This window comes from Lutjanus erythropterus, chromosome 5, assembly GCF_056507025.1.
Source record: "Lutjanus erythropterus isolate fLutEry1 chromosome 5, fLutEry1.hap2, whole genome shotgun sequence".
Lineage (NCBI taxonomy): Eukaryota > Metazoa > Chordata > Actinopteri > Lutjaniformes > Lutjanidae > Lutjanus > Lutjanus erythropterus.
The window spans coordinates 20,055,165-20,077,366 of NC_139321.1; the positions used below are offsets into that span (position 1 = coordinate 20,055,165).

The following is a 22,202-nucleotide window of genomic DNA, read 5'->3' on the forward strand; positions in this document are numbered from 1 at the left end:
TTGAAATCCACATCTGGCATGGAAAGTTTCGGCCCAGAAATCTTTGGCATGCTGAATTTGGGCCCTTTGAGTTTTGCATCCGGTGCTTCAATGTCAATATCTGGTCCTTTAATGTCAACATCAGGTGCCTTCACATCAATGTTTGCTTTGGGAAGGTTTATGTCAATATCGGGACCTTCTACCTTAGGACCTTTGAAGCCAAATGATGGCATTTTGATTTTCGGCATTTCAAATCCACCTTTTGGCCCTTCAATATCAACATCTGGACCTTTGATGTCAACATCAGGTGTTTGTATATCTCCCTCTATCTTTGGAGCAGACACATCGACATCTCCTTTGAGTCTGGGACCTTTGAGATTGAAATCGATGTCTGGCATGGAAATATTTGGTCCCTTAATAGTGGGCATCTTGAATTTCGGTCCCTTGATCTTACCACTAGGACTCTCAATGTCCACATCTGGTCCTTTGATATCCAGTCCAGGGGATTTAATATCAATATCAGCTTTCGGGAGGTTGACATCAACTTCTGGCCCCTCAACATTTGGACCTTTCATTCCAAAGGACGGCATTTTAAATTTTGGCATTTTAAATCCACCTTTGTGGCCCTCAGTGTCAATGTCTGGTCCCTCAATGTCGACCTTGGGACCTTTTATGCCACCCTCAATCTTTGGAATTGACACATCCACATCTCCCTTTACTTTGGGACCTTTCAGGTTAATATCCCAGTCTGGTAGTTTTGGTCCTGATATTGATGGCATTTTGATTTTTGGCATTTCAAATCCACCCTTTGGACCTTCAATATCAATCTCTGGACCTTCGATGTTAACTTCAGGTGCTTTCATGTCTCCCTCTATCTTTGGAGCAGATACATCCAGATCTCCTTTGACTTTGGGACCTTTCAGATTGAAATCAATGTCTGGCATGGAAATATTTGGTCCTGTGATAGTTGGCATCTTGAATTTCGGTCCCTTGATCTTACCACTCGGACTCTCAATGTCCATATCTGGTCCTTTGATATCCAGTCCAGGTGATTTAATATCAATATCAGCTTTCGGAAGGCTGACGTCAACTTCTGGCCCTTCAACATGTGGACCTTTTATTCCAAAGGATGGCATTTTAAATTTGGGCATTTTGAATCCACCTTTGTGGCCTTCAATGTCAACATCTGGTCCTTCAATGTCAACCTTGGGACCTTTTATGTCACCCTCAATCTTTGGAACTGACACGTCCATATCTCCCTTTACTTTGGGGCCTTTTAGGTTGATGTCCCAGTCTGGCAGCTTTGGTCCTGATATTGATGGCATTTTGATTTTAGGCAATTCAAATCCACCCTTTGGCCCTTCAATGTTAATGTCTGGACCTTCAATATCAACTTCAGGTGTTTTTATGTCTCCCTCTATCTTTGGAGCAGATACATCCATATCTCCTTTCAGTTTTGGACCTTTCAGACTGAAATCAATGTCTGGCATGGAAATATTTGGTCCTGTGATAGTTGGCATCTTGAATTTCGGTCCCTTGATCTTGCCACTAGGACTCTCAATGTCCACATCTGGTCCTTTGACATCCATTTCTGGGGCTTTAATGTCAATATCAGCTTTCGGGAGGTTGACATCAACTTCTGGCCCTTCAATGTTTGGACCTTTCATTCCAAAGGACGGCATTTTAAATTTCGGCATTTTAAATCCACTTTTGTGGCCGTCAATGTCAACATCTGGTCCCTCAATGTCGACCTTAGGACCTTTTAAGTCTCCCTCAATCTTTGGAACTGACACATCAGCATCTCCCTTGATTTTGGGCCCTTTCAGGTTAATATCCCAGTCTGGCAGCTTTGGTCCTGATATTGATGGCATTTTGATCTTGGGCATTTCAAATCCACCCTTTGGCCCTTCAATATCAACCTGTGGACCTTCGATGTTAACTTCAGGAGCTTTTATGTCTCCCTCTATCTTTGGAACTGACACATCCACATCTCCTTTGACTTTTGGACCTTTCAGATTGAAATCCACATCTGGCATGGAAATGTTTGGTCCTGTGATAGTTGGCATCTTGAATTTTGGTCCTTTGATTTTACCACCAGGACTCTCAATGTCCACATCTGGTCCTTTGATATCCAGTCCAGGTGATTTAATATCAACATCAGCTTTCGGAAGGCTGACATCAACTTCTGGCCCTTCAACATGTGGACCTTTCATTCCAAAGGATGGCATTTTAAATTTCGGCATTTTGAATCCACCTTTGTGGCCTTCAATGTCAACATCTGGTCCTTCAATGTCAACCTTGGGACCTTTTACGTCACCCTCAATCTTTGGAACTGACACATCCACATCTCCCTTGACTCTGGGCCCTTTCAGGTTAATGTCCCAGTCTGGCAGCTTTGGTCCTGATATTGATGGCATTTTGATTTTAGGCAATTCAAATCCACCCTTTGGCCCTTCAATGTTAACATCTGGACCTTCAATATCAACTTCAGGTGCCTTTATGTCTCCCTCTATCTTTGGAGCAGATACATCCACATCTCCTTTGACTTTTGGACCTTTCAGATTGAAATCAATGTCTGGCATGGAAATGTTTGGTCCTGTGATAGTTGGCATCTTGAATTTCGGTCCCTTGATCTTACCACTAGGACTGTCAATGTCCAGATCTGGTCCTTTGATATCCAGTTCAGGGGCTTTAATATCAATATCAGCTTTTGGGAGGTTGACATCAACTTCTGGCCCTTCAACATGTGGACCTTTCATTCCAAAGGATGGCATTTTAAATTTCGGCATTTTGAATCCACTTTTGTGGCCTTCAATGTCAACATCTGGTCCTTCAATGTCAACCTTGGGACCTTTAATGCCACCCTCAATCTTTGGAACTGACACATCAACGTCTCCTTTTACTTTGGGTCCTTTCAGATTAATATCCCATTCTGGCAGCTTTGGTCCTGATATTGATGGCATTTTGATCTTAGGCATTTCAAATCCACCCTTTGGCCCTTCAATATCAACCTGTGGACCTTTGATGTCAACTTCAGGTGTTTTTATGTCTCCCTCTATCTTTGGAACTGACACATCCACATCTCCTTTGACTTTTGGACCTTTTAGATTGAAATCAATGTCGGGCATGGAAATGTTTGGTCCTGTGATAGTTGGCATCTTGAATTTGGGTCCCTTGATTTTACCACTAGGACTCTCAATGTCCACATCTGGTCCTTTGATATCCAGTCCAGGGGCTTTAATATCAATATCAGCTTTTGGGAGGTTGACATCAACTTCTGGCCCCTCTACATTTGGACCTTTTATTCCAAAGGATGGCATTTTAAATTTCGGCATTTTGAATCCTCCTTTGTTGCCTTCAATGTCAACATCTGGTCCTTCAATGTCGACCTTGGGACCTTTTAAGTCTCCCTCAATCTTTGGAACTGACACATCCACATCTCCCTTGATTTTGGGACCTTTCAGGTTAATATCCCAGTCTGGCAGCTTTGGTCCTGATATTGATGGCATTTTGATCTTGGGCATTTCAAATCCACCCTTTGGCCCTTCAATATCAACCTGTGGACCTTCGATGTTAACTTCAGGAGCTTTTATGTCTCCCTCTATCTTTGGAACTGACACATCCACATCTCCTTTGAGTTTGGGACCTTTCAGATTGAAATCAATGTCGGGCATGGAAATATTTGGTCCTGTGATAGTTGGCATCTTGAATTTCGGTCCCTTGATCTTACCACTAGGACTCTCAATGTCCAAATCTGGTCCTTTGACATCCATTTCTGGGGCTTTAATGTCAATATCAGCTTTTGGGAGGTTGACATCAACTTCTGGTCCTTCAATGTTTGGACCTTTCATTCCAAAGGATGGCATTTTAAATTTTGGCATTTTAAATCCACTTTTGTGGCCGTCAATGTCAACATCTGGTCCCTCAATGTCGACCTTAGGACCTTTTATGTCTCCCTCAATCTTTGGAACTGACACATCCACATCTCCCTTGATTTTGGGCCCTTTCAGGTTAATATCCCAGTCTGGCATCTTTGGTCCTGATATTGATGGCATTTTGATCTTAGGCATTTCAAATCCACCCTTTGGCCCTTCAATATCAACCTGTGGACCTTCTATATCAACTTCAGGAGCTTTTATGTCTCCCTCTATCTTTGGAACTGACACATCCACATCTCCTTTGACTCTGGGACCTTTGAGATTGAAATCAATGTCGGGCATGGAAATATTTGGTCCTGTGATAGATGGCATCTTGAATTTCGGTCCCTTGATCTTACCACTAGGACCCTCAATGTCCAGATCTGGTCCTTTGACATCCATTTCTGGGGCTTTAATGTCAATATCAGCTTTCGGGAGGTTGACATCAACTTCTGGCCCTTCAATGTTTGGACCTTTCATTCCAAAGGACGGCATTTTAAATTTTGGCATTTTAAATCCACTTTTGTGGCCTTCAATGTCAACATCTGGTCCCTCAATGTCGACCTTAGGACCTTTTAAGTCTCCCTCAATCTTTGGAACTGACACATCAACATCTCCCTTGATTTTGGGCCCTTTCAGGTTAATATCCCAGTCTGGCAGCTTTGGTCCTGATATTGATGGCATTTTGATTTTAGGCAATTCAAATCCACCCTTTGGCCCTTCAATATCAAACTCTGGACCTTCAATGTCAACTTCAGGTGCTTTTATGTCTCCCTCGACCTTTGGCACTGACACATCCACATCACCTTTGAGTTTTGGACCTTTCAGATTAAAGTCTACATCTGGCATGGAAAGTTTTGGCCCAGAAATCTTTGGCATGCTGAATTTGGGTCCTTTGAGTTTTGCATCTGGTCCTTCAATATCAACCTCCGGTCCTTTAATGTCAACATTAGGTGCCTTCACGTCAATGTCTGCTTTGGGAAGGTTTATGTCAACATCGGGACCTTCTACCTTAGGACCTTTGAGGCCAAATGATGGCATTTTGATTTTAGGCATTTCAAGTCCACCTTTTGGTCCTTTGATATCAAATTCTGGACCTTTGATGTCAATGTCAGGTGCTTTTATTTCCCCTTCAATCTTTGGAGCTGACATATCCATATCTCCTTTGACTGTTGGACCCTTCAGATTGAAATCCACATCTGGCATGGAAAGTTTTGGCCCTGAGATAGTTGGCATTTTGAAGTTCGGTCCTTTAATTTTGCCATCAGTCTTTTCAATTTTAACATCTGGTCCTTCAATGTCAACGTCTGGACTTTTGATTTCAATGCCAGCTTTGGGAAGATTAACATCGACTTCTGGCATTTCAACTTTTGAGCCTTTGAAACCAAATTTTGGTAACTTGAATTTTGATCCTTTAGCTTTTGGACCAGTCAATCCCAGGTCAAGATCAAGACCTTCAGAGCTACCAGTCTTCCCTTTGATACTGACATCCCCTTTCACCATCTTCACATCAGCTTCTGGAGCCTTTATCTTTGGACCCTTGAATCCAAACTTTGGCATTTTGAATTTTGTTTTCTTTGTGCCAATTTCAGGTACATCAAGTGTGACATCAGGTCCCTCAAGTTCAGCTTTTGGGAATTGAACATCCCCTTTCAAATCACCCTTCAACTTGGGTCCCTTAAGATTGATGTCAACATCTGGCAATGATATTTTTGGTCCAGATATTTTTGGTGTTTTTATGTCTCCTTCAATCTTTGGAACTGACACATCTCCCTTTATCTTGGGTCCTTTCAGATCAATATCAAAATCTGGCAACTTTGGTCCTGATATTGATGGCAACTTGAATTGTGCTCCTTTGACTTTTGCATCTGGGCCTTCAATATCAACATCAGGAACTTTAATGTCAATGTCAGGTGCTTTTACATCAATATTAGCTTTGGGAAGGTTTATGTCTGCATCGGGACCCTCCACTTTTGGACTTTTAATATCAAATGTTGGCATTTTGATTTTAGGTATTTCAAATCCTCCTTTTGGACCTTCAAAATTAACCTGTGGACCTTTGATGTCAACTTCAGGTGCTTTTATGTCTCCCTCTATCTTTGGAACTGACACATCCACATCACCTTTGACTTTGGGGCCTTTCAGATTAAAGTCTACATCTGGCATGGAAAGTTTCGGTCCAGAAATCTTTGGCATGCTGAATTTGGGTCCTTTGAATTTTGCATCTGGTCCTTCAATGTCAACCTCTGGTCCTTTAATGTCAACATCAGGTGCCTTCACATCAATGTTTGCTTTGGGAAGGTTTATGTCGACATCAGGACCTTCTACCTTAGGACCTTTGAAGCCAAATGATGGCATTTTGATTTTAGGCATTTCAAGTCCTCCTTTTGGTCCTTTGATATCAAATTCTGGACCTTTGATGTCAACTTCAGGTGCTTTTATATCCCCTTCAATCTTTGGAGCTGACACATCCAGGTCACCTTTAACTCTGGGACCTTTTAGATTGAAATCCACGTCTGGCATGGAGAGTTTTGGCCCTGAAATGGTTGGCATGTTGAATTTCGGTCCTTTGATTTTACCACTTGGACTCTCAATGTCTACGTCTGGTCCTTTGATATCCAGTCCAGGGGCTTTAATATCAATATCTGCTTTCGGAAGATTTACATCAACTTCTGGCCCTTCAACATTTGGACCTTTTATTCCAAAGGTTGGCATTTTAAATTTAGGCATTTTGAATCCGCCTTTGTGGCCTTCAATGTCAACATCTGGTCCTTCAATGTCAACCGTGGGACCTTTGATGTCACCTTCAATCTTTGGAACTGGCACATCCACATCACCTTTGAGTTTTGGACCTTTCAGGTTGAAATCAACATCTGGCATGGAAAGTTTCGGTCCAGAAATTTTTGGCATGCTGAACTTGGGTCCTTTGAGTTTTGCATCTGGACCTTCAATGTCAACTTCTGGTCCTTTAATGTCAACATCAGGTGCCTTCACATCAATGTTTGCTTTGGGAAGGTCAATGTCAACATCAGGACCTTCCACCTTTGGACCTTTGAAGCCAAATGATGGCATTTTGATTTTAGGCATTTCAAAGCCACCTTTTGGGCCTTCAATATCAAGATGTGGACCTTTGATGTCAACGTCAGGTGATTTTATATCCCCTTCAATCTTTGGAGTTGACACATCCAGGTCACCTTTGACTCTGGGACCTTTGAGATTAAAATCCACATCTGGCATGGAGAGTTTTGGTCCTGAAATGGTGGGCATGTTGAATTTCGGTCCCTTGATCTTACCACTCGGACCCTCAATGTCTACATCCGGTCCTTTGATATCCAGTTCAGGGGCTTTAATATCAATATCAGCTTTCGGGAGGCTGACGTCAACTTCTGGTCCTTCAACATTTGGACCTTTTATTCCAATGGATGGCATTTTAAATTTAGGCATTTTGAATCCTCCTTTTTGGCCCTCAATGTCAACGTCTGGTCCTTCAATGTCAACCTTGGGACCTTTGATGTCACCCTCAATCTTTGGAACTGACACATCCACATCTCCCTTGACTCTGGGCCCTTTCAGGTTAATGTCCCAGTCTGGCAGCTTTGGTCCTGATATCGATGGCATTTTGATTTTAGGCAATTCAAATCCACCCTTTGGCCCTTCAATGTTAACATCTGGACCTTCAATATCAACTTCAGGTGTTTTTATGTCTCCCTCTATCTTTGGGACTGACACATCCACATCTCCTTTGACTTTTGGACCTTTTAGATTGAAATCAATGTCTGGCATGGAAATGTTTGGTCCTGTGATAGTTGGCATCTTGAATTTCGGTCCCTTGATTTTACCACTAGGACTCTCAATGTCCACATCTGGTCCTTTGATATCCAGTCCAGGGGCTTTAATATCAATATCAGCTTTTGGGAGGCTGACGTCAACTTCTGGTCCTTCAACATTTGGACCTTTTATTCCAAAGGATGGCATTTTAAATTTAGGCATTTTAAATCCTCCTTTTTGGCCTTCAATGTCAACATCTGGCCCTTCAATGTCGACCTTAGGACTTTTTATTTCACCCTCAATCTTTGGAACTGACACATCCACATCACCTTTGACTCTGGGGCCTTTCAGATTAAAGTCTACATCTGGCATGGAGAGTTTTGGTCCAGAAATTTTTGGCATGCTGAACTTGGGTCCTTTGAGTTTTGCATCTGGTCCTTCAATGTCAACCTCTGGTCCTTTAATGTCAACATCAGGTGCCTTCACATCAATGTTTGCTTTGGGAAGGTTTATGTCAACATCGGGACCTTCTACCTTAGGACCTTTGAAGCCAAATGATGGCATTTTGATTTTAGGCATTTCAAGTCCACCTTTTGGTCCTTTGATATCAAATTCTGGACTTTTGATGTCAACGTCAGGTGCTTTTATATCCCCTTCAATCTTTGGAGCTGACACATCCAGGTCACCTTTGACTCTGGGACCTTTGAGATTAAAATCCACATCTGGCATGGAGAGTTTTGGTCCTGAAATGGTGGGCATGTTGAATTTGGGTCCCTTGATCTTACCACTAGGACCCTCAATGTCTACATCCGGTCCTTTGATATCCAGTTCAGGGGCTTTAATATCAATATCAGCTTTCGGGAGGCTGACATCAACCTCTGGCCCTTCAACATTTGGACCTTTAATTCCAAAGGACGGCATTTTAAGTTTCGGCATTTTGAATCCACCTTTTTGGCCTTCAATGTCAACATCTGGCCCTTCAATGTCAACCTTAGGACTTTTTATTTCACCCTCAATCTTTGGAACTGACACATCCACATCACCTTTGACTCTGGGGCCTTTCAGATTAAAGTCTACATCTGGCATGGAAAGTTTCGGTCCAGAAATTTTTGGCATGCTGAACTTGGGTCCTTTGAGTTTTGTATCTGGTCCTTCAATGTCAACCTCTGGTCCTTTAATGTCAACATCAGGTGCCTTCACATCAATGTTTGCTTTGGGAAGGTTTATGTCAACATCAGGACCTTCTACCTTAGGACCTTTGAAGCCAAATGATGGCATTTTGATTTTAGGCATTTCAAGTCCACCTTTTGGTCCTTTGATATCAAATTCTGGACCTTTGATGTCAACTTCAGGTGCTTTTATATCCCCTTCAATCTTTGGAGTTGACACATCCAGGTCACCTTTAACTCTGGGACCTTTGAGATTGAAATCCACATCTGGCATGGAGAGTTTTGGTCCTGAAATGGTGGGCATGTTGAATTTGGGTCCCTTGATCTTACCACTAGGACCCTCAATGTCTACATCCGGTCCTTTGATATCCAGTTCAGGGGCTTTAATATCAATATCAGCTTTCGGGAGGCTGACATCAACTTCTGGCCCTTCAACATTTGGACCTTTTATCCCAAAGGACGGCATTTTAAGTTTCGGCATTTTGAATCCACCTTTGTTGCCTTCAATGTCAACATCTGGTACTTCAATGTCAACCTTGGGACCTTTGATGTCGCCCTCAATCTTTGGAACTGACAAATCAACATCTCCTTTTACTTTGGGCCCTTTGAGATTAATATCCCATTCTGGCAGCTTTGGTCCTGATATTGATGGCATTTTGATTTTAGGCATATCAAATCCACCCGTTGGCGCTTCAATATCAACCTTTGGACCTTTGATGTCAACTTCAGGTGTTTTTATGTCTCCCTCTATCTTTGGAACTGACACATCCACATCACCTTTGACTCTGGGGCCTTTCAGATTAAAATCTACATCTGGCATGGAGAGTTTAGGTCCAGAAATCTTTGGCATGCTGAATTTGGGTCCTTTGAGTTTTGCATCCGGTCCTTCAATGTCAACCTGTGGTCCTTTAATGTCAACATCAGGTGCTTTCACATCAATGTTTGCTTTGGGAAGGTCAATGTCAACATCAGGACCTTCTACCTTAGGACCTTTGAAGCCAAATGATGGCATTTTGATTTTGGGCATTTCAAATCCACCTTTTGGATGTTCAATATCAACCTGTGGACCTTTGATGTCAACTTCAGGTGCCTTTATTTCTCCTTCAATCCTTGGAACTGACACATCCAGGTCACCTTTGACTCTGGGACCTTTGAGATTGAAATCCACATCTGGCATAGAGAGTTTCGGTCCTGAAATGGTTGGCATGTTGAATTTCGGTCCTTTGATTTTACCACTTGGACTTTCAATGTCCACATCTGGTCCTTTGATATCCAGTTCAGGGGCTTTAATGTCAATATCAGCTTTCGGGAGGTTGACATCAACCTCTGGCCCCTCTACATTTGGACCTTTAATTCCAAAGGATGGCATTTTAAATTTCGGCATTTTGAATCCACCTTTGTGGCCTTCAATGTCAACATCTGGTCCTTCAATGTCAACCTTAGGACCTTTTATGTCTCCTTCAATCTTTGGAACTGACACATCAACATCTCCCTTTACTTTGGACCCTTTCAGATTAATATCCCATTCTGGCAGCTTTGGTCCTGATATTGATGGCATTTTGATTTTAGGCATGTCAAATCCACCCGTTGGCGCTTCAATATCAACCTTTGGACCTTTGATGTCAACTTCAGGTGTTTTTATGTCTCCCTCTATCTTTGGAACTGACACATCCACATCACCTTTGACTCTGGGGCCCTTCAGATTGAAATCCACATCTGGCATGGAGAGTTTTGGTCCTGAAATTGTGGGCATGTTGAATTTTGGTCCTTTGAGTTTAGCGTCCGGTCCTTCAATGTCAACCTCTGGTCCTTTAATGTCCATATCAGGTGCTTTCACATCAATGTTAGCTTTGGGAAGGGTTATATCAACATCTGGACCTTCCACCTTTGGACTTTTCAAGCCAAATTTGGGCATTTTTATTTTTGGCATTTTAAAACCTTTGCCACCGTCAATGTTAATATCTGGTCCTTCAATGTCCATCTCAGGACTTTTTATATCTCCCTCAATCTTTGGAAGTGAAACATCCACATCTCCCTCGACTTTAGGACCTTTCAGTTTGACATCAAGATCTGGCACCTTTGGTCCTTTTATGCTTGGTATCTTGACCTTAGGTGCTTTGATTTTTGCCTCTGGTCCCTCGATGTCAACCTCTGGAGGTTTGATGTCAACATCAGGTGCTTTGACATCAATGTTAGCTTTGGGAAGGGTTACATCAACATCTGGCCCTTCTACTTTTGGACCTTTGAAGCCAAATTTAGGCATTTTCATTTTTGGCATTTTGAAGCCTCCTTTTACACCCTCAATGTTAACATCTGGTCCTTCAATATCCATCTCAGGACTTTTTATATCTCCCTCAATCTTTGGAATTGAAACATCCAAATCTCCCCCAACTTTAGGACCTTTTAGTTTGACATCAAAATCTGGCATCTTTGGTCCTTTTATGCTTGGTATGTTGATCTCAGGTCCTTTGATTTTTGCATCTGGTCCTTCAATGTCAATCTCTGGAGGTTTAATATCAACGTCAGGTGCCTTCACATCAATGTTAGCTTTTGGGAGGTTTATATCAACATCTGGACCTTCCACCTTTGGACTTTTCAAGCCAAATTTGGGCATTTTTATTTTTGGCATTTTAAAGCCTTTGCCACCCTCAATGTTGATATCTGGTCCTTCAATATCCACCTCAGGACCTTTTATATCTCCTTCAATCTTTGTAAGTGAAACATCCACATCTCCCTCAACTTTAGGACCTTTTAGCTTGACATCAATATCTGGCATCTTTGGTCCTTTTATGCTTGGCATCTTGACCTTAGGTGATTTGATTTTTGCATCCGGTCCTTCAATGTCAACCTCTGGTCCTTTAATGTCAACATCAGGTACTTTCACATCAATGTTTGCTTTGGGAAGGTTAATGTCAACATCTGGCCCTTCCACTTTTGGACCTTTGAAGCCAAATGATGGCATTTTGATTTTAGGCATTTCAAATCCACCTTTTGGACCTTCCATGTCAACCTGTGGACCTTTGATGTCAACATCAGGTGCTTTTATATCCCCTTCAATCTTTGGAGCTGACACATCCAGGTCACCTTTGACTCTGGGACCTTTGAGTTTGAAATCCACATCTGGCATGGAAAGTGTTGGTCCTGAAATGGTTGGCATGCTGATTTTCGGTCCTTTGATTTTACCACTGGCACTCTCAATGTCCACATCTGGTCCTTTGATATCCAGTTCAGGGGCTTTAATATCAACATCAGCTTTCGGGAGGCTGACATCAACTTCTGGCCCTTCAACATTTGGACCTTTTATTCCAAAGGTTGGCATTCTGAACTTTGGCATTTTAAATCCTCCTTTGTGTCCCTCAGTGTCAACATCTGGTCCTTCAATATCCACCTCAGGTGCTTTTATGTCTCCCTCAATCTTTGGAACTGACACATCAACATCTCCCTTTACTTTGGGCCCTTTCAGACTAATATCCCATTCTGGAACTTTGGGTCCTGATATGGATGGCACCTTAAATTTGGGTCCTTTGAGTTTTGCATCCGGTCCTCCAATGTCAACCTCTGGCCCTTTAATGTCAACATCAGGTGCTTTCACATCAATGTTTGCTTTGGGAAGGTCAATGTCAACATCTGGCCCTTCCACTTTTGGACCTTTGAAGCCAAATGATGGCATTTTGATTTTAGGCATTTCAAATCCACCTTTTGGATCTTCAATGTCAACCTGTGGACCTTTGATGTCAACTTCAGGTGCTTTTATATCCCCTTCAATCTTTGGAGCTGACACATCCAGGTCACCTTTGACTTTAGGACCTCTCAAATTCACATTGAATTTCGGTCCCTTGATTTTACCACTTGGACTTTCAATGTCCACATCTGGTGCTTTAATGTCAACATTAGGTGCTTTCACATCAATATTTGCTTTGGGAAGGTTTATATCCACATCTGGACTTTTGAATCCAAACGATGGTGTTTTCAATTTCGGTATTTTAAATCCTCCTTTGTCAACATGTGGTCCTTCAACATCCACATCTGGAACTTTTATATCCCCTTCAGTCTTTGGAAGTGAAACATCAACATCTCCCTCGACTTTAGGACCTTTTAGTTTGACGTCAAGATCTGGTATCTTTGGTCCTTTTATGGTTGGTATCTTGATACTGGGTCCTTTGACTTTTGCCTCTGGTCTTTCAATGTCAATCTCTGGAGCGTTAATGTCAAAACCAGGTGCTTTCACATCAATGCTGCCTTTTGGAACTGATGGCATTTTGATGTTACCACTACTCTCAAAGTCAGCATCTAGGCCTTTAATGTCTACTTCAGGAGCTTTCACATTTATATTAGCCTTTGGGTGGCCAGCATCAACTTCTGGACCTTCCACTTTTGGACCTTTAATTCCAAATCCTGAAATATTTACTTTGGGCATTTTAAATCCACTTTTTCCGATGTCAGCACCTTTTATGTGTCCTTCAACCCTTGGCACTGATACATCTACTTCTCCTTCAACTCTTGGACCTCCAAGTTTGACATCCACCTCTGGCACCTTTGGTCCTTTTATGGATGGTATTTTAATTTCCGTTCCTTTGAGTTTTGCATCAGGGCCTTCAACATCTATCACTGGAGCTTTAACATCAAATTCAGGTGTTTTTACATTAATTTCACTTTTGCGGAGCTTGAGGTCCACATCTGGACCCTTGACATTTAGACCAGATGATGGCATTTTGATTTTTTGAATTTCAACACCACCATTTCTCCCTTTAATATCAACTTGTGGACCTTTGATGTCAATTTCAGGTGCTGTTATGTCTCCTTTTATCTTTGGTGCAGATATAGCCACATCACTTTCAAGTTTTGGTCCTTTCAGGCCAATCGATGTCATTGTAGATTTTGGCTGGTTGAATCCACCTTCTGTTCCCTTAATGCCAATATCCACTTTGGGAGCTTTTATGTCTACGTCTGGGCTTTCAACATTAACTGTGGATGTTTTAATATCAACCGCAGGTGCCTTGACATCAATTTCAGGTTTGGTGAGTTTTATATCAACATCTGTAGCATCCATCTTAGGACTTTTGATGCCAATCGGTGGCATTTTGATTTTAGGCATGTCAATTCCACCTTTATGCCTTTCAGTGTCAATTTCTGGTCCTTTGATGTCAACTTCAGGTTTTGCCATGTATCCCTCAATCTTTGGAACTGTCACATCCATATCTCCTTTTAACTTGCTTCCTTTCACACTGATATCACATTCTGGCATTGTGGGTCCTGTTATGGATGGCATCTTGAATTTCAGTCCTTCAATTTTTACATCAGAGCCTCCAACATCAAGTCCAACCTCAGGACCTTTTGCATCAACTTTTGCTCCCTTGGCCCCAAATGATGGTGTCGTTATCTGTGGCATTCTGAAATCTCCTTCCTTCCCCTCAATTTTTATAGCTGGACCTTTAATGTCTACTTGGGGTGCCTTCATTTTTCCCTCAGTCATTGGGACTGTTACGTCGAGATTTCCCTCTATCTTAGAACCCTTCAGATTTACATCTGTATCTGGTCCTGTTAGGGATGGCATTTTAACATTAGACACCTCCATTTTGTATTTTCCATCAACCTTTGGTATGTTAGTTTGAATTCTAGAGTTGATTTCAGGTGCTTTTAAGTCGGTGGCAGCTTCTGGAAGCCTAATGTTAACAACTGACCCTGCTTCTGGTTTTTGCACCTGCTGCGTCACAGGCACTGACATATCTACATCACCACTGAGTTCAACTTCAACACTAGTTCCCTCTTTTCTGATTCCTTTCATTCCAATGACAGGCATCTTGATGCTTGACTTTTTTATCCCACTCATATTGCCCTCTGTGTCATAACCTGGAACTGCAGTGTCTATTCCAGATGCTTTTATTTCTCCCTTTGTGCTTGGCAGGTTGATATCAGCCTCACCTTTCATCTTTGAACCTTTAAGGTTGATATCCATACCGCCCACTGAAACCTTGCCTGGTGCTGAGGAATATCCTGAGGAAACATTGCCTACTGTTATTCCTGATCCTCCTATCCTGCTAGTATCAATAACTCTGGAACCACTGTGACTGATGGTACTTCCTGATGAAGACAGACTAATTGACCCTCCATTCTCATCAGCTGACATTACTTCTGCACCTCCCAACCTTCCTATTGTAATATGCCTACTGCCAGTGTTTGTGCTGTCACTTATTGTCATGCTTGTGCCTGACACCTGAATGTTTCCATCTCCTTGCTCCCCACTCCCTCTTGAGATCTCAACATTGGGCCCTTTTAATCTGAGACCTTGTGGCACAGTGTAAGAGACATTACTTGACTCAAAAACTCCCTCTTCTCCTCCCACTTTACCTGAAGGGCTGCCATGTGAGATTCTGATATGAGCAGAGCCATCTCCAGATTCATGCCTTAGGCCCTTGAACTCTGGGCTTGAAAGTTCAAGTTGCTCACTTATGCCACTTGGCATATCCACAGTGTAGGTAGTGATGCGACGAGTGATGGTAGTTATTGTGCTGCCATCACTGCTTGTGCTGCTATGCCGTTCTGTGCGAACATCGACTCCCTCTGCAAGGTCTTCAGACTTCAGCCTTGGTTTGATCTTTTTTGTGTATATTCTCTTATAGTCCTCATCATCTCCACTCTATTGAGAGAAAAAAGGCAGGAAGGCATACAACATGGAAATATTATTATGTCATGTATTTTGCTCAGTAGCTTCCTCAGAGACAAATCAGTGATCATATAATTTAAAAAAAAAAAGAACTTACAAGGATGATGTCTGGGCTGGAACCTCCAAACCGGGGCTTCCCTTCCCATGTCAGGGTGCCCATTGGAGAACGACATGGCGTGCTCAAGGGCGAGCTGTAAGGAGATTTGTCTCCTTTGTTTTGTAGTTTAAGTCCAACCTTGTGACGGTTCAATGTCTTCAATAGCTCAGCTGTTTCTTCTGAGCTCATGTTATCAAAGTAGACAGTAGCGCCTACAATCTGGTCACCTATGAATTAATCAGAGACAGCAGTAAAAAAGTCTGTTAAGATTACTGAAGATTAGTTATCATTAGGTGAGACAAATCTTACTTCATAGTTGACGATTTGAGAGAAAAACAAATTTTGTACCTTCATACACTCTTCCAGACCGTGCTGCAGGTGACTCTCCTCTCACCTCCTTAACAAAGATCTCTCCCTCACTTGTCCGTTCAATGGTCAGGCCAGTTTTATCTGGACCCTCCCAGTCTGGAAAGAGCACCTCCCTTGTTTCCTCCTCTTCAGCCATCTGTAAACATAGCCATACAAATAATGGGTTGAAACCACAAGAACTTACAGTATAGACATTATACAAAATGAAATATAGAAAGGACAAAGGATTTATTGTAAACTTATCTATATGAAATACCTTGTTTATGCTTTCCTCTGTTTAAGCCCTGGTGTGATGGACACTTGATCGATTGTTTTCCTGCATAAAGTATAAGAATAACCATTAAAACAAATAAATAACAATGCATCACTTCATTTCAGACAAATTATTCTATTTTCACTCTGAAGACGTATCCTATATATACTAACCCTCATTTGTTAGGAGGTCTGGTTTGTAACACCCATTGGTGGACACTAGATGGTGTTAAAACCATTTCAGCAAACACCCCCATCCCCCCGCCCACCTCACCCAACACACCTCCCTCTTGGGTGCTCTGTGTTTTGGAAATTTGGTTGAAGTCAAACCACACCCTGCCCTGAGGAAAGCAGCCCAATCCTACGCCTACACCCCAGCTCCAATGTCAATAGAGAGAACAATGATAGTTAAAGCTTTCTAAGCCTTTGCTTTATGAAAACACACACTAAGGTGCAGAAATACATTGTAACACATATACCAACATGTTTGCACACGCCCTCTCTCATTAACACAAATTCATATCCACAAACATTCACAGACAATTTGAACAAGCACTTGTTTGTATATGCCCATACACACATCAGACTTTTTATTCTGTTCATTCATAACAGCTATAGGTCAGTTTCAGTCTAGGTTGACCATGTATTTGTTGTAATCATATTCATGACTATGCATGATCATGATTCCGCAAAGTTGATCACCTGTAAGGTGTATTCAGCATTACAAGAGCACATATCATGTTACTTATTGGGTGTGGACTTCAGACTTTCTAGATATTTCTAGCCATTATACAGACTTTACCCTTACACTTTCAATAAGCAAAGAATGATGGAATAGTTCACTTCTATCAGTTTAAATCAAGCAAATTAACAGGCATGCTTAGTTTTTCTGTCTATCCTTATGTGCACTGCAAAAACATTTTATTGCAACATTGCAATGATAATACGGTTTGTTTACATCATTCTAAAACCTGCCTCTTCAAATATGCTGACTAGTCCTACCCACTCTCCTCTTTGAAACAGACAACCCATTGTCTCATTAATACCAAACTCTCCACAACCCACACCTTCAATTACACAAAGCTGTCTGAGCCATGTGTCCCTAGCTAGCCAGCAATTGTTTGCATGTTTTTACATTGTATTTTGCAAACACCAATGTCCAAAGTGACATTTTTCCCTATATACACACACCAGGAGCAGTTTGGGGTTCAGTGCCTTGCTCAAAAATAGTTTGCACATACATGTGGACCAAGCCACCAATCTTGATATTTAGAGACTGCGCTTTCTACCACCTGACCTACAGTCACCCAGCCATTTAATGCTTAAATTCATGAATCAGCAATTCAGTTTACAGAGGGCTCACTGACTACAGAGTATCTAGATAATTATTGGTGAAATTGTATTACAAAAAGCTGTCGGCTATCGAAAACAACCCATGTTGTTTTTATAAATTGTTTCCTTTAAAAAGGCTAAGTCCTGTATTTTCATCCAGTGTTTGAACATTTTACTTGATCATACCATGAGTAACCAGTCAATATTTGATAGTACTAAAAATATTTTTTGCTTGAAGATATCGCACTGTGAGACAGCATATGACCACAGTCATTTCAATGAGAGCATCAATCCGCTGTTGACTGGAGCAGCTTACCACATCAAACTGTGCAATCATTCAGTAGGTTTCAGCAAATTGTCTATGTGTCTGTAATCAGCCAGTATAAATGGCAAAAGCTTATCCACGGGATGGCACAAAAGAAACAGGATATGAGTCATAGTGGCCACTGTTTGTCTGTATTATTATCGAGTGGACCAATTTGGAAATGTTGGACACACTTAGAAAGGGGGCAAAGAGAATTTTTAATAGTGGTATCACTCTGCTCCATACCTGTATCACCAGATATAATTTCTTTGTGGTCAGTTAGCACATCACACATGACATGGGGTGGAGTTAGGGGGCTTGGGTTTACATTTAATGAGTTTGGCACTATCTTTAGCCTGACATAAGTAGACCAAGACCATTGTTCAATGTGATGACATGCAGTCAGATTGCTGAGATCGTGCATTTAATTCACATATACTTGATTATGTAATAAGATACAACTACTAGCTGCTAAGATGTCAATGGAGACAAATTAAGAAGTCAGTTGGGAGGAAGAATGCATTGTTAGGATCCGAGATGGTACTGATCCAGTCCAATATTGGTATCGGAGCCCAATATTGCTGTAAGGCATTTATTGGGTATCAGACTCACATCACCAGTTTGCATTCTGATCTAAATTCCATGACACCACTTGGTCTCAATTCATGAATACAACACAACACCACACGTTATCTATTTATAAATTCTACTGCTAAGCAGTGCAGGCTGAGAGTTGAATAGCAGCAAGTTACATGACACAACTGCAAACATACAAGCTTTCCAGATGGCTGGATGTGCATCAACATCAGTAACGGCAGCTCAGTTTCAGCCTGATGTAATCTTACTAGCACCAGTAATAATAATAATAATTAGAAGTAGAAAAATGTGTAAAACATCAATTTAAGATCTGAGTAAAGACTTTATCTTTTTAGGAAAACCTAAGTGAGAAAAGAATTTAAAAAAAATGTTTATCCTAACTTTACATTCTCATAGTTTTTTAATAATCTGATGGCATAATGTCAGTATGAGAAATTATTACTAAAAATAACACTGACACATTTTTCATACTATTTCAGCTCTAAATAAACCATTACACCAATAAGCCACAGATCCCTTCCCCATTCACTGAAGCTGCCACACTGTTCTGCAAGATAACAAGCTGCTGGGAACAAGAGGAACCTGAGGCAAAGATAAAGAAACAGCTGCTGCACAGGGGTCTGTAACAAGCATCACTGTGTCAACGGCCATCTGCCACTCTTGCTAAACTGTCATTATACAGTATTTTGGTCAAATGAGAAGGTTAGAAGAAGATGACACTGATGTCTCAGCTACTTCCCTGAAATATCAAACAATAAGTAGTAAGTCTCTCTTGAAATAACTATATCTCAACTATTAGCAGAGCAGATTTTTTTTTCTTAAAGCAAGAGTGTGTGAGAAAGTATTAATAAACAGACAGTCTGGAATGCAGAGTGATCTGCAAACTGGTCTTCCTAGTTTACTGGACCCTGTCCAAGGGCACAACACAAGCAATATACCAATTAACACAAGTCAATAAATAGACTGGTCCTGCATGATTGGGAATACTGGAAAATGCTTGAAATGCTTTGAGGTAATATAAAGCCCTCTTTCTAAAATAGCCTTTTGGAGACTCTCACAACTGAATAACAAGGGCCAGGGCCACTGAGAGTGATAATACCAGAGAGAGGGACGGTGTTTATGCCAAAGATGACGCCAACCACTCGCAGGCATCTACAACCTGATCCCCTATGTCTCTCTATCTCTTTCCTCTTTTTCTCCTCCCTCTTTCTGTCTCATTGTCAGTGGGCCTTGACTGAAGCTTGTAACATGAATCTATCAAGACCTCAAGCCTTACAGGATCCGCAACATTATATGCATCAAACACAGCTGAAAAGTGTGAGTATGGAGGGATCAAAGACGGCACTTTAACCAAATGATCCTTCCTACATCTTGCCCCTTTTTGCTCTGTGGTCCAAATAACACTTGAGCAAACTTGGTACCTGGGTCAATTTTCTCCTTTTCCTGTAAAAACAACATGTAAGTTCACATCTCAAGTTAGTTAAGGTTAGCAATTCACAAGCTAACCATCTATCTAATGTTAGCAAAAAGGGTGATTACTAGCTAGCTAAAGATTGATGTAGATAAGCAAGCTAGTTAGCTAGCATTATAACATTAACTAACTTAAGATGTGAATATATGCCGCTTTTACAGGTCCCTGTACAATGCCTTCTATCTTCAAATTTGCAATTTTCTTTTCAACATAGACAAGCCTAGCACTTAGTACAACTAAGTGCAAGAAACAGGAAAGGAGAAAGATGACAAAGGTACCAAGCTTGCTCAACTGTCATTGAGCACAAAACAAAAATGGGCAGGACTTAGGAAGGGTCAATTAACTCATGCAGCTCAAATACCACTCAGGTCAACTGACGCTGCCAGTTATAGTATCTTAACCAGACCTCTCTGATCCCAGCCGAAGAGTGTTTGGAATGAAAATAAGAATTTGTCTTTTCCCCATGGGTCACAATGCGGCTCATTTTACATATCCACCTCCTCTCTTCATTCAGTCAATGAAAACAGACAAAAATAGCTGACAAACTTTTCACATGATCTTGGTTCCCTCACTTTTTTCATTCCACATGCCTCTCAGGGCTTATCAACACTGCATAAAACTATGTAGCAATTGAGAGGGACAGGGAATATTAAGCATTTTAATGCTTAAACAAGGCACATACGATTGTTGGCTGGATCAGTTTTCAGAAAAAGTAACAGTCTCACAGAGGGAGGGGGACAGCAACATCCATGTTTTCACAAAAATTCCCCAAGAGCAAGGGAGGGAAAACAATTTTCTTATTCATGTCTTCACCGCTCACTCAAAGAGACGACCTCGGGACACTTCTCTCTTTGCTTTCTTCATTTTCCCCTCCCTATCCATCTATCAATTTTCATATATAATTACCTCTCATATTTAAACTTGTTTTCTTACCACCACATTTTACCCTTGCTTTGAGGCTTTCCATAGTCAAGAGTGAACTAGCTGAGCTGTCCTTGTTCTCACAGTTTTGACATACTGTGTTTCTGGCAGCAAGCTGCAGGGAGGAGCTGTGGCTCACAGCTATATAGGAGGGAAGGAAGGAACTTAGAGAGAGGGAGGGAGATGGAGAGAAGAGGAAATGGTAAAAAAAAATAAAATAAAATGAGCGAGATAGTCTTTGAGAAGGGAGAGGAATGGTTGTGAAACTTGTTATGTTAGCTTATGAGGTAATAGTAAGAGGAGGAAAACAAGTAGAAATGAAAAGGCAGTGATACACTGGTGGACAGCAGGGGAGGCGATTGCCCCCCTTTTGCCCCCATGTTTGAAATAACGCCACAAAAGTTAAACATGATAAATATCGTCTTTAGCATCAAAGACAATGTGATAAAGTGCTCTCCAATGTGCTCATCCAGTGAACAAAATGTGATAAAGTGCCCGCTATCATGGATCAATGTCTAAGACAACACGGTATAGGGTGCCCTTCAAGTGGACAAAATGTGATAAAGTGCAATTAAGGTGCTGTTCCAGTGGACAAAATGCGGCACACTGCCCTCTAGGTTGCATAGGCATCATAATTTCCACCGCATACAGCTAATGCCCTGTTTATTTTTTCACCCCTGCCCTTCAGACAGCCTGAGTTCGCCACTAGAGTTATATCACCAAAGGCTCTCCTCAACAGCTTACAACACCATGCTGTGCATAGGGCACCCTGATTATTTACAGATTACACTCTCTGTCTTCATGCCCCTCTGCTCAGACGAGCTTCGAATATGCCCTAACACAGTGTACCCTATTTTGAAAATAGAGCACAGAGGAACAATTAACTTGATCAAGATCATATGATTAGATGTGGATTGTGTTGCAAAGAGATGCTAAATAAATAAGCCTCTGTTCTTTGGATCATAAGACAGGAAGGCAGTCTGTGACTCAAAGCGATCGGGCAACATGACAATCAAACATTTCTCTATTCTTTCCCTTTCATTTCTCTGACATGCCTGAGAGTAGCGTTCCTGATGTCATGTTAAATTTAATTAGTCATGTCATGAAAAGCATATTTTGAAGAGTACAAAAAATTTAATTTTTACAAGAAATGCTGAAGGGAGTCATGGAGACAATTGCAGCAAAGGGAAACAGATGAGCTTGTTTATCTCTCACGTTTTATTATGGTCTGGTATGTGTGTTGAGTAAGGGGGGACATGGGGACAGCCAGGCAGACAAAAGCTCCTCTTAACTAGAGTGCAACCACAGAACATTTCTGGATACGCCTCTCTTGTGGGCCTGTCATTGGCCTGCATACGGTTT

The 22,202-nt window shown here is 41.5% G+C and overlaps 1 protein-coding gene across 2 annotated transcripts in view; it reads right to left on the reverse strand.

The window, feature by feature from the left end:
- ahnak (AHNAK nucleoprotein) overlaps window positions 1–22,202 on the reverse strand; it is a 37,410-nt gene that overhangs the window by 5,456 nt on the left and 9,752 nt on the right. The window contains exons 3-6 of one of the 2 annotated variants that reach the window (XM_084719055.1): window positions 16,220–16,279; window positions 15,943–16,099; window positions 15,595–15,821; window positions 56–15,470 (exon numbers count right to left, since the gene is read on the reverse strand). In XM_084719055.1, coding sequence (XP_084575181.1) covers window positions 56–15,470; window positions 15,595–15,821; window positions 15,943–16,099 — 15,799 coding nt within the window. In that variant the 5' untranslated portion in view covers window positions 16,220–16,279. The remainder of the gene's footprint in view (window positions 1–55; window positions 15,471–15,594; window positions 15,822–15,942; window positions 16,100–16,219; window positions 16,280–22,202) is intronic. The other variant, XM_084719054.1, reaches the window with a different exon arrangement.